The 12,578-nt window shown below is 40.8% G+C and overlaps 1 protein-coding gene and 1 long non-coding RNA gene across 4 annotated transcripts in view; one reads left to right on the top strand and one right to left on the bottom strand.

The window, feature by feature from the left end:
• The window catches only part of IFRD1 (interferon related developmental regulator 1), a 17,984-nt gene continuing 5,406 nt past the window's right edge, over window positions 1–12,578 (top strand). The window contains exons 1-9 of one of the 2 annotated variants that reach the window (XM_048836090.2): window positions 1–178; window positions 4,317–4,421; window positions 5,102–5,183; window positions 5,895–6,019; window positions 6,433–6,590; window positions 9,149–9,199; window positions 9,292–9,470; window positions 9,586–9,694; window positions 12,087–12,221. In XM_048836090.2, the coding sequence (XP_048692047.1) occupies window positions 133–178; window positions 4,317–4,421; window positions 5,102–5,183; window positions 5,895–6,019; window positions 6,433–6,590; window positions 9,149–9,199; window positions 9,292–9,470; window positions 9,586–9,694; window positions 12,087–12,221 (990 nt within the window). In that variant the 5' untranslated portion in view covers window positions 1–132. Of the gene's footprint in view, window positions 179–523; window positions 942–4,316; window positions 4,422–5,101; window positions 5,184–5,894; window positions 6,020–6,432; window positions 6,591–9,148; window positions 9,200–9,291; window positions 9,471–9,585; window positions 9,695–12,086; window positions 12,222–12,578 lie in introns of those variants that run through there. The other variant, XM_048836091.2, reaches the window with a different exon arrangement.
• LOC125630336 (uncharacterized) overlaps window positions 4,718–12,578 on the bottom strand; it is a 20,603-nt gene continuing 12,742 nt past the window's right edge. Inside the window, exon 2 of one of the 2 annotated variants that reach the window (XR_012666516.1) lies at window positions 4,718–4,980. This is a non-coding gene — a long non-coding RNA (uncharacterized LOC125630336). Of the gene's footprint in view, window positions 4,981–12,165; window positions 12,251–12,578 lie in introns of those variants that run through there. The other variant, XR_012666517.1, reaches the window with a different exon arrangement.

A 12,578-nucleotide genomic window follows, 5' to 3' on the forward strand; every position in this document is an offset into this window, starting at 1 on the left:
AAGTCAGCCCCGCAGAGACGCTGTAGTAAAAAGCGCTCCTGCTCCTCCATCGGCTGATTGTCGCTGAGACCCGGGCGGGGGGGAACTGAGAGACCGAGACCCACAGAGGGGAGCTGCGCACCGCCGGTGGCCATGCCCAAGTCAAAGAAGCGAGGGAGCAATCACCAGCGCGGAGCAGGTAGGAGCAGCGAGGCATCCTGGGAGAGGAAGTTTTCTCCTGCCGCCTGTCCTAGTCTCGTCTGTTGGGCGCCGAGAACGCGAAACTACATTTCCCAAGATGCGCTGGTCCTCGAGGGCAGGGTGGGGGGCAGCCGGGCCTAGGCCAGCGGAGCCGCCCTGTCTGGCTGCGCGGCCGGGCTCTCCGGGCAGGGGGCACCTGCTCGTCCCCGTTCCCGGCGCCGCCTGAGCTAGCGGCCTTATCTCCGCGGGGTTGACAGGAGCCGGGGTTGGAAACCGCCACCTCACACACCAGCCGACGCATGCGCACCGCCTGCTGCTGAACTCGTGCGTCAGCCGCTTCTGCCCAGGGGTCGCGGGCGGCGAACTGCGTGTCCAGCGCGGCGCCGGCGGCAGGGCCCCGTGGCAGCTGGGCCGCCCCCTCGAGTGCGCTGGCGGCCGCTGAGCAGAGATTGGCGTGCCCGAAGCCAGCGAGCAACCCCCGGGCTGGCGTCACCGCTAATGGCCTGGCCCAGTCTCGGGACTGGCCAGCTGCCTCCGCCTGCAACCGGGGGTCGCCGCCCTGCGGCTGGAGTGTTGCACGTGACTTGTCGCCCGGGCTGGGGGCGCTCGAGAAAATGTTCAGTGGGTTCCTGGGGCCCTTTATGTGCAGATCTGTCACCCTGAATTAAGTGACCGTGCCTGGGAGTTCTTGTTGCTAGGCTTCAGTTTCACCCTGGGAATGAAAGCTCAGAGTTCGGCCCCTCAAAAGCCCAAGGAGACTGGTAAGGGCCTTGTTATGCCCGCTAGGCAATGAGCGCTCCAGAATTGTCTGTTAGCTGGTGGGCGGAGGAGGCATTCGTGATTGGTGAGGGACTTGATTATTGGGAATTGTGAACTAGCTGTGATTGTGGAGCTGTGAATTGTTTAAAAACTTCCAGAAGGTGGACAGTGTATTTGATTTTTTCTGAAGTTGTGCTGGAAATGGCCCAACCTGATGATCACTTTAGATAAGCTATTACCAGCAGGACAGTGGGGTGGGAGGAGGTATTGTTTCATATTCTCTGTGTATATATAAAGTCTGCTGCAGTTTCCACGGTATGCATCCGATGAAGTGAGCTGTAGCTCACGAAAGCTCATGCTCAAATAAATTGGTTAGTCTCTAAGGTGCCACAAGTACTCCTTTTCTTTTTGCGAATACAGACTAACACGGCTGTTACTCTGAAACCTTTCTGAAGTTGGTGTCTCATCATAATTTTCACTAGATCGGTGGTTCTCAATCTTTACCATGCTGAGACTGTGTAGGAATATGGGAGTGACAAGGTGGCCGTGCTCCGAATACTTGTTTGTAACCGTCTTGGGGTGCATGACCTGCCATCTTGAGAATCCATGCACTAGATTAGGGGTCCCCAATGCTGTGCCTACGGACACTATGGTGCCCAGCAGGGTATTTTTGTGCACCCGCAGGATACCCCACCACTGAAATGCTGCCAAGAAGCATTGCTGTTTCTCTGTGGCATTTCGGCTGCGGTGCTTGGTGGTGGTGGGGTGTCTGGCAGAAAGGTTGGGGACCACTGTACTAGATGGTAGTTTCTCACTATGAGTGTATGTCTCCACTTAACTGCTGTAGCTACTCTAGCGCTTCAGTTTAGACGCCTATGCTGGTAGAAGGAAGGGGTTCTCCTGTTGGCATAGGTAATTCACTTTCCCAAGAAGTGGCACCTGGGTTGATGGAAGAATTCTTCTGTTGACCTGTCTACATTGGGGATTATTAGGCCAGCATCACTAAGTGTCTATGGGGCATGGTGTAGCTATGGCAATATAAGTTCACAATGTAGATCACTGGGACAACTTGGACGCAGCTGATTTATGTGTAATGACTACCAAATACTAGTATGTGAATTTCACTCAATGTGCTTAAAGTTCAAGTATATGGTAAGAATAGTGGAAATGAAGTGCTGCCTAAAGTAAATTTTTAAAATATTTTCTCAGGCTTTGGTAGTCAGATTAAAAAAAGTTTATCTCAAATTGCAGTCAGAATCAACTGTATCACTAAAGTAAACTTTCTCTGTGAAATTGAAAGAACACACATTGAGTTTAGAGCATCCTGCAAATGAAACACTTAAGCTGTCAGAGAAACTTAGTCCCAGTAATTTAACTAAAAAGAAAAGGAGTACTTGTGGCACCTTAGAGACTAACAAATTTATTTGAGTATCTCTTCCACTACTTCCAGCAGTACTTCAGCATCAGATTAATTAAGGAATAATTGCTGTTACCTTTTGCACCTACAAATGGCAAAGATCATCAGTCTGATTATACCATAAAAAGAGACAGGGTAAAGATGGACATTTGAGGAAAGTTGCAATTTTTATGCTAACATTACCTTTTTTAAAAAGAAAAGGAGTACTTGTGGCACCTTAGAGACTAACCAATTTATTCTCTAAGGTGCCACAAGTACTCCTTTTCTTTTTGCGAATACAGACTAACACGGCTGTTACTCTATTACCTCCATTATTGCACACAGTGAGTAATTTAAGGAAATGGCTAATCATTATTTAGTAACTTCTTGATTGGAGGAAATATGGCTTGAGCGGCTCATAAAATTGGAATTGAACAAGAACAAAATGGGGCAGGGGGGAGACATAACTATAGAAACCGTTATTGACATCAAATGTGAAGGTTTTGGTTGAACCAAGACAAAAGGAAGCTTAAATGGGGCTCAGATGAAATCCTGAATTCTGTCGTCCTCTGGTAACATTAAGACTGAATGTTACTTAGATAGCACTACTGCAGTACAAAAAAAGAGAATCCTGCAAGAAAAGTAATGGGTTGTACAGCCAGCTCAGCATCAGTCATATTTGTATTTAGTGGACTTAACTGGGTTTGGCTGAAATCTTGTCGTATGCTAGGTGCTGAAGAAAGAAACTGCAATGAACTACATAATGAGTTGCATTTTGTGTCCTAAGATCTCTTGGGTATTTTTACTGCCTTTTTTTTTTTTTCAAGGAAAAAGTCGGGGGTTGATTTTAGGAAAATCGCAACAGCCTTATCCACCATGAATGCAACCTCCCTTTGCATGTGTTGGCATGACAGCACTCTGTGCCTATACTAAAAACATATTTCTAGTTGGCTTATGGCTTGGTGGTGGTGTTTACATGTTCCATGAGTAGCAGATAATGGGTTCTTGGTGCACTGTATTTCCAGTGGTATCCAGGCCACTCTGTGTCAAATTCATCTCCAACATTTTCCCAATTCTTTGTTGAATGGGTACATTTTGCCATCGCATTAGTGCATTTGGTGGTGCTCTGTCTCTGTATGTAAAGGACTACTGTGTATGTTTGAACATGTATAAAATATTCCCAGGCAAAACTTTTAAAGGCTGTAGGGTTGTTTCAGGGCTTCATCCAAAATGTTCATAATTTCATAGTCTAAGGGCAAAAGGGACCCTTAGATCATCTAGTTTGATCTCCTGTATATCACAAGCCCTAAACTTAATTGAGTTACCCATGTATTGAGCCCAATAACTTTAGTTAAAGCATATTTTCCAAAATGGCATCCTTCACTGATTTCAAGATATCCAGAGATGCAGAATCCACCAGTTCCCTTAGTAGTTTGCTCAGTTGTTAATTCACTGTTTAAAAAAAACGAATTGTATCTTATTAAATTTTGATGAAAATAGATTAAAAAATTAAAACCAATGAAATTCCACTATCTTTGATTGTGGGTGTTATATCTGTGTGAGCGGAATACATTTTCTAAATGTAGACATGTGCTGTTTGAAAGCCCAATCGAATACAATAGCTAGACACAGCCTTGACAGAAGGTGTTGCTCCTCCATAATTCTAAATTCCAGCAGTACACTGAATATTCTATATCATATCTTTTCATTATTCTTGGTACAAATCCATGTATAAGTAGTTTTTAAGCCTAGGAAAGTATTCTCTGAACACTCTTTTATACCTTGGACCCCTAAGTAGGGCCAGGAAGAGATGGAAGCTGGGGTCTGTAGGGAGAAAAAACAACCTTTGACATGGGAGTCCCTTATTTCTCCCTACTTTTTGCATGGGGTCAGGGAGAACGGGGTGGGACAGCAATATGTGGAGCTGCAGTGTTTTCCAAATATGGAAGTAGTCACTAAGTGTTCGTTGTTTTTTTTTAAGGTGGTCAGCATAGAAATGTGCAGCCTTTCAGTGATGAGGATGCATCCATTGAGACTATGAGCCACTGCAGTGGCTTCAGTGATCCTGCTAGCTTCACTGAAGAAGGTATATTTTAGATTTTGATCTATGCATCTTCTGAAAGAATTTCTTCACAAACAAAATTGATATTTTGACACGTGTCTTATCTAATCTTCAGTCACAAATAGTGCAATAATCATTCAAATAACCAAAAATTTGGGGTTCTCAGGGCATTACTGACACCCCCATTTTTATAGATACTTTGAGGTACCCATTAATGTATTTACAGATAAATGTACAATATGTTTCATAAGATTTTTAAAGCTCCTGTGGTTTCTTTATTCTGTGACTATACTATGCTAATTTCTAAAACAAAGTTTAGATTTAATCGGAAATTGATAAAGCCTTTATTCACATGTAACTTTCACCACCTGTCTCAGGAACAATAAGAGGACCTAAGACATCAGCCCCCCTGCATTCATGACAACGGCTTCATTCTGAAATCTACATGTACAAACAACTCAGAATAAATTGGCTACTAAAACCAAATACTTTTCGATAGTGTCAGTCGGATATAACCAGGTCCCACTCCTGGGTGTCATTCTTCTGTTGTAGTATCCCACGCTTGTTGCTAAGGTCTTGTTACCTGAAAAAAGGTGGATGATATGATATTTAAATACAGTAGTCACTTCTCATACTATGTTTCTAGTGATCTAAACGTGAACGTTGTAATGTGCATTAGGATTAAATTATCTTGTATACATTAGGACCTGAAGTCGATGAAGAAGCAACTCAAGAAGACTTCGAGTACAAGTTAAAGGGATTCATTGACCTTACATTGGACAAGAGGTATAGGGTGTTTGGAAACAATGCTCTTAAGCATCATTAATCTTCACTTGACTTCTCTAATACAAATTAGTGATGTGTTGCTGCCCCATAGAAACTTAACCTATCTTTATTTCTGTTGCATACTCACTAAAATCACAATTTAGCAATCCACATTGGGTGCTTGATTTTCCTCGCCTATGAATCAGGAATAGCTATCCTGGAGTCAGTGGTGGTTGATGTAAACTAGAGAAGTAGGCCTGGCTTTTTTTTACTAATACAAATTTAAAATGCTTGTGTATGCTCTGTTCAAGTAAATTGGTCTTGCAAAATTGTTTGCCTCAGAAAAGCAACTTAAATTAATTGCACACAATGTCAACACGATAAAGGATGGGTGACTAGAGTTTGTTTCTGGGCTGGTAAGCTACCATGAGTTTTGCAGTGCTGGATTAAGCATATGCCACAGCCTTCAACCAAAGTTTTTATGCCTCTGCATCCTAGGTGAGGAAGGAGGTGAAGGAAAATAAACCAAGTTGTAATTGAGGAGTTGGTCTGCCCAGAAGATTTGTTCAAATCTGTACTAAATGTTTCTACTTAATTCAAAGGTCTTCCGTAGATTTTGACAGCACCCTGTAGATGTGTAATGTAGACTGCTATAAAAGTGTACTAAAGCAAAGCCTTCAGCTTTAGCTTACATGAAAACTTTTGTAGTAATCTGTATTATTCCTCCAACAGTGCAAAGACAAGACAAGCAGCTCTTGAAGGTCTTAAAAATGCTCTGACTTCTAAAATACTATATGAATTTATCCTGGAAAGGAGAATGACTTTAACTGATAGCATTGAACGCTGCATAAAGAAAGGTAATAAATGTTTGTACACTACTGGAAGGTAACAGAACTATAGGATAGGGACGGATTTGTCATACCACTGTAGTGTTAACTGATGTGATGAGACTTCTTAGTATTTTACAGAAAATTTTAGTAGATCACATACATTTGTTAGCTAAGCTTCTCTTGTCCTAAGTGAGATGTGAGCATGTATTGCTCTTTGATCATTGGGCTACAAAATTGTCTTGACTTTTGCTTCCTTCCTTTTAGCTGGAATTAATGACAACCTAGTACCGTTTCCAGTGCTGTTTTCTTCATTTGGGTTTTGTTTAAGATGCAGCATGCTTCATTGCTGGATCTCACTTTATGAGCCCCTAAATGAATGTGTGATTCAGTGCAGGATAAAATCCACAGGTGATTGATCACTCAATTTTCTTAATCTGTAGGTAAGAGTGATGAACAGTCCGCGGCGGCAAGGCTGGCATGTCTTCTCTGTGTGCAGTTGGGGTCGGGAATTGAAAGTGAAGAAATCCTTAAAACCCTTGGACCAGTTCTCAAGAAGATAATCTGTGATGGAACAGCTAGTATCCAGGCTAGACAGGCTGTAAGTATAAAATGTACTGGGCTATAGAAGAGAGGTAGTACAACTTTTTAAAGCTATTGGTACTTCGCTCTTTCCTTGCTTCCAAAATACAGATTACTTCATTAGTGTGTTAATTCAAGCCTATAATTTAATTCCTGCCCTAATGTACACAGGTGTTGGGCTGCCAGAAGCTTTCGGTGATGGCATGAGATTTGAAAATTGGTGTTCTACTAATTGGCTTGAAAGAGGTGCATGTTGATGTTCACTTAACCTGAAACTTCATGTTCTGTGTGTACCATTCTTTTCAGTACCAAAGCATTTTTTGTCCACCATAGAGAGCTATGTTCTGTGGAAACTGGGGCATCATGTAAAGTATCTTGGTTCCTTTGTGCTTTTTCCATCCCAAAACTCTGGTTACATCTTATGATGTGACTAGGCATTGGTCAGTCAGTTTTTCCTTCAGCTTGGACTGTTAATAGCTCTGTCCTGGGACTACATGATCAATATATACCATTAATTAGGTGTGAGACTGTCAAGGTTCCTCCCCCACTCTGAACTCTAGGGTACAGATGTGGGGACCTGCATGAAAAACCTCCTAAGCTTATCTTTACCAGCTTAGGTCAAAACTTACCCAAGGTACAAAATATTCCACCCGTTGTCCTTGGACTGGCCACTACCACCACCAAACTAATACTGGTTACTGGGGAAGAGCTGTTTGGACGCGTCCTTCCCCCAAAATACTTCCCAAAACCTTGCACCCCACTTCCTGGACAAGGTTTGGTAAAAAGCCTCACCAATTTGCCTAGGTGACTACAGACCCAGACCCTTGGATCTTAAGAACAATGAACAATCCTCCCAACACTTGCACCCCCCCTTTCCTGGGAAATGTTGGATAAAAAGCCTCACCAATTTGCATAGGTGACCACAGACCCAAATCCTTGGATCTGAGAACAATGAAAAAGCATTCAGTTTTCTTACAAGAAGACTTTTAATAAAAATAGAAGTAAATAGAAATCCCCCCTGTAAAATCAGGATGGTAGATATCTTGCAGGGTAATTAGATTCAAAAACATAGAGAACCCCTCTAGGCAAAACCTTAAGTTACAAAAAAGATACACAGACAGAAATAGTTATTCTATTCAGCACAATTCTTTTCTCAGCCATTTAAAGAAATCATAATCTAACACATACCTAGCTAGATTACTTACTAAAAGTTCTAAGACTCCATTCCTGGTCTATCCCCGACAAAGACCAGCATATAGACAGACACACAGACCCTTTGTTTCTCTCCCTCCTCCCAGCTTTTGAAAGTATCTTGTCTCCTCATTGGTCATTTTGGTCAGGTGCCAGCGAGGTTACCTTTAGCTTCTTAACCCTTTACAGGTGAGAGGAGCTTTCCCCTGGCCAGGAAGAATTTCAAAGGGGTTTACCCTTCCCTTTATATTTATGACAGAGACAATGCATGGTCCTTTCACTTCTAGAATTCCTATTGTATTGCCTGTCTTCTGGGATTATTTTAAATGTTTCCCAAAACAATATACTGAGTCCACAAATATTTATGCAAGTTGTAAAACTTGTGGGATAAGCATAATTAAACCTAGCAGGAAAGTGTGTAAAGCTGCATGCCTTCCTCAAGTCAAGGTCCCTTTTTGGAGGGATGGTAGCCTCAAAGCCAAGTTCAGAGAATCCACCTGTGCCTCAGTTCCTGCACCTACCAAACTATTAACTAAAAGCTCCTTCAAAGTAGTAGCCATTGCTGCTAATGATACTGGGTTTTTCTGTAACTTTAGTGTCTTGAGGTTTTTTTGAGCTAGTACCATTTAACTCTTGCATTCAGTCTTGTACAACTGGTTTGCCTGTTTTGTTGTCCTCAAGTAGTGTCAAAACAAAGGTTTCTAGCTTGACTACGGTTGCATCAAAGCACAACTGAAACACTGCTTTAAAAGTAAAGCAGACCTGGTGTTTAATACAGGGGTTTAGGAGGAGCTTGAATTGCTTTTTGGGTGTTAGAAAATGGTACCCACGAGAAACTGGAAAAGTGTACCACATTGAGCTGGTGAGACTCCATGTAGAGTAGACCCTTAAAATGCCACTAATCAGAATTCTGGAAAATCCTTCCCACAGCAGTGTGTAGACACCAGCCATCCCTTTTATTTCATTGTGAAACTTGTAGTTCATAGTAGTAAGCTTTTACTACCTCTTCTAATTTAGCTAATCAGGTGAAAGGCAGGCTATATACAGTTTTTGTAACAGCTCAGTCTGGCAACGTATCTCTTTGTTTAGAGGTACATATATCAGAAGTGCAAATACTTATGCAGAGCAGCATGTTGTAAAGTGGACCAGATATAGCTATGAAGTAAAAAAGCAAAAAATAGGAGGGAACAGTTCAGTCTGAGTTAATTCTGTTTAAGGAATGGTTCTATGGGCACTCAGTGTAGAACTTAAATACTTATTTATACAATAATGAAGTATATTGGAGTAACGAAGACCAAAGTTTAAAATTTGGGAATCTTGTCAGGTCTGGTAGAATCAATATAAACTATGAAATACTGACTTGCTTTATTTCTTTTCCATTTCTAGTGTGCAACCTGCTTGGGAGTTTGCTGTTTCATAGTCACTGATGATATTACTGTAAGGATAAACACTTAACCCTTTATATCAAGTTTTACACAAATTTTAATGATTGAATTTAGCCACTTACACTACTTTTTCTTTTAAACCAGGAACTGTATTCAACTATGGAGTGTCTGGAAAACATATTCACAAAATCCTATCAGAGAGAGAGAGACACTAATGGCATCTCTAGCACCCACAACACAGTGCTTCACATCAGTGCACTTTTAGCATGGACTCTGTTGCTGACCATCTGTCCAGTGAGCGAAGTGAAGAAAAAACTTGAAATGTATGTTCCTTTCCTGGAAGGCAGCTTTTACAATGATCTGTTACTTTGCCTTAATGTTGCTTTATTGTAAAAATCACTCTTTACAGATTAATAAAATGTGGCTCTTTTTTTCTAGGCACTTACACAAACTTCCAAACTTGTTATCTTGTGATGATGTCAACATGAGAATTGCTGCTGGAGAAACACTAGCTCTTCTGTTTGAACTGGCACGAGAAATGGAAGCTGTAAGTATAATGGATTTAGCTGTGACAGGTTTCTTGCTTTGAGATTGTTACAAACTAAACACTGTGGTGTGTAATGCTCTTTCACATAGGATCCCTGATTTCAAAGGACCACCTCTTACAGTCTAGTTGTATCCATGTGCACATTCTGGGTGGGAAAGTTGCATATAAACACTCCACAACTTAAGATAATGAAGAAAAAGTATCTAAACAGTAGAATGAAATTTAGGTAGATACATTAGAACTACTCCAATTAAAACAAGCTTACTTGTGCTAGCCCTCCTATTATCTCCCTGTGATAACTCCAGGGCTGCTGGAATGCTAGAGTTGACAAAATCTGATACTAACATCTAAATAACTTTTTTTTAAAGAACTGCAAAGAAAATAAATGTAGATTGGCATCTTGTACCCCAACAAACCATGGTAAGGGGGGCATTCGGTACAGACCCTTACCCTTTTCAGCTTGTCCAAATCTGCCGGTTCCAAGGACTCCCAGAAAGCATCACTGTGTGCTGTCACAGTTGCAATGCACTCTTGAGTTTAGACAGTATCTTTAGTAGGGGGTTTTCTATTTCCTTATGTTGCCTCAAAGGGGGGGTACCCAATGATGAAGAGGTTAGTAAAACATTATGGGACTTGCCTGATTCTTTTGAACAATTTCTTGGCGTCTGAAAGTAGATTGGGTGATTTGCATTTTGCCAGTTGCAATTTTGGAGGAAGACTTCTAAGGAGTTACTTTTATTTATGTTGTGCTACTGAGGTTGTGATAGGTATATTTTCCTTGTGGTTCACCTTTGCACCAGATAGTTAGAAATTTAAATAACTTTTAATTTTGCTTTACAACACAGACTTAATCTATTTTGTTACCCTTCAGTAATGTGCCTTATTAACTTCTTAACTGTTTTTTTGACAGCACTGAAGAAATTAGTCTTCAACTATCCATGGGCACAGCTTGGGAGGGCTGCCAGAAGTGCTCCTGGCAAAGCACATCAGCCTTGACCAAGCTAGAACATGGTCTGAGAGGGAAGGGTAACTGTGAATGAGGCAGGATACCAAGCACAGTAACTTCACATAGTATCTAAATTGTGCTGCTTTTTGTAGTGCTTCTAAATACAGGAGACTGCAAGATTCTAGCTATGGAAGCCTACTTTGAAAGGGCTTGACAGTGACAGTGAAGTTTAGGCCTGGCAAGATGAGTCCAGAGCTTGAACTCTCTTCATCACTTGGACTGTGGCTGCAAGTGACTGAAATTTTCGTTTGAATGTACTTGGTTTTGATTAAATATAAATCTGCGTTCTTTAAAATCTTAAAACACTTCCTTTAAGAAAACCACATCAGTTCATATGTAAGTTACCCAGTTCAGTGGCTTGTATAATAAGCAGAATTTATGACAAAAGGATTATCCCAATGGCCTTGTAACACGTCTGATGCTAATCTTATCTCATTCATGCAAGAATACATGCAGTATTCACTTTTAAGTTTACCAACTTAATCTCAGGATCAGATGAGACTAAGTATATTTGTGTGGTATGGTATATGGGGCAGACTGGGAGGACTGAGGTAAAAATGTGATTTAAAAATTGCAATGACAAAGGAAATAAACACACAGAAGACAGCTATTAAATATAGTAGTGCCTAGGAGACTCAGTTAAGGTGCAGGGTTCTATTTTTTTAGGCACAGGTCAAAAATTAACAGATGGTCCATGCCACAAATAGCACGCTATCAAAGTAACACACTACCATTTGAAAGAGTAATGTAAATAATGTGGAATTCGTAAAAGGACAAAACAGTTGATGTGCTTGTAATCGGTTAGGAATTAATCTGACCTCCAAAAACTGTTCAGATTTATTCTTCTAAAAATATTAGAAGTCCCCCTTGTAAGCTCCAGGCTCCCTTTCCAAAACTTAAATTAATAGTAATAAATGGCATTAAACATCTTAAGGCAACTGTCAATATCTCTGAAATCCACCCCAAAACATAATTATCCTATGCCAATAAACATTTCATTGACTTCAAGTGTTAGAGAACGTAATGCTACAGCATGTTCAGAGGGTTAACAAATCTAGGCACTAGCTAGCAGGCTAAGTGGGGAGTTTGTTCCATAATCCAAGGGCCTTACAAGAGACCTTGTTGGCAGCTTTTTTCATATTGAGGGAGCTCCACACTGAATGCTTCAGCTGATAACTGTACCAGCAGGTGCACACAGGTCATGCTTGGGTAACCTGGATCCTGATTACTTAATCATTCAAGTACAGTTAGTACATTTATTTTACATTATAAACGCCTCATGTGATCCAAGTGACAGACAATACCATGGGAAAAGTTGATGTATTACCACTTAGAGAAAATGGGTGTAAAGACCAGAAATTGAAATATCTCCTTTTGTCTGACTAGGATTTCTTTTATGAAGACATGGAACTTTTGACACAGAAACTAAAGGCCCTGGCTACAGATGGAAACAAGCACCGTGCCAAAGTAGACAAAAGAAAGCAGCGATCTGTCTTTAGAGACGTCTTGCGAGCAGTAGAGGTACTCTTGATTGCTTTGAAAATACTGATCTGTAAAGCAAAAAGTGGCACACAATTTATAAAACAGTTGTATGAACACTGGACCATTGGAAAAACTCTTACAATTTTAGATGAATTTTGAACATAAGCTCCACATAACTTAAATTTTGAGTTTCTTAACTCATTAAGAATTAAGGCAGGATTAGTGTTAACTACATCTTTCAAAGGTTCATGCTTAGTAATCTAAAAAGGATTCAACGGTCAACTGAAAAACCTCATTTTAGATTGGAAATACAAACCTGACTTCCATATTGGATATATGGTTTTCTATAAAATGGATAAAATATTGCAATATAAATGTTAAGTGCCCCTTTATTCA

Source organism: Caretta caretta, chromosome 1 (assembly GCF_965140235.1).
Source record: "Caretta caretta isolate rCarCar2 chromosome 1, rCarCar1.hap1, whole genome shotgun sequence".
Lineage (NCBI taxonomy): Eukaryota > Metazoa > Chordata > Testudines > Cheloniidae > Caretta > Caretta caretta.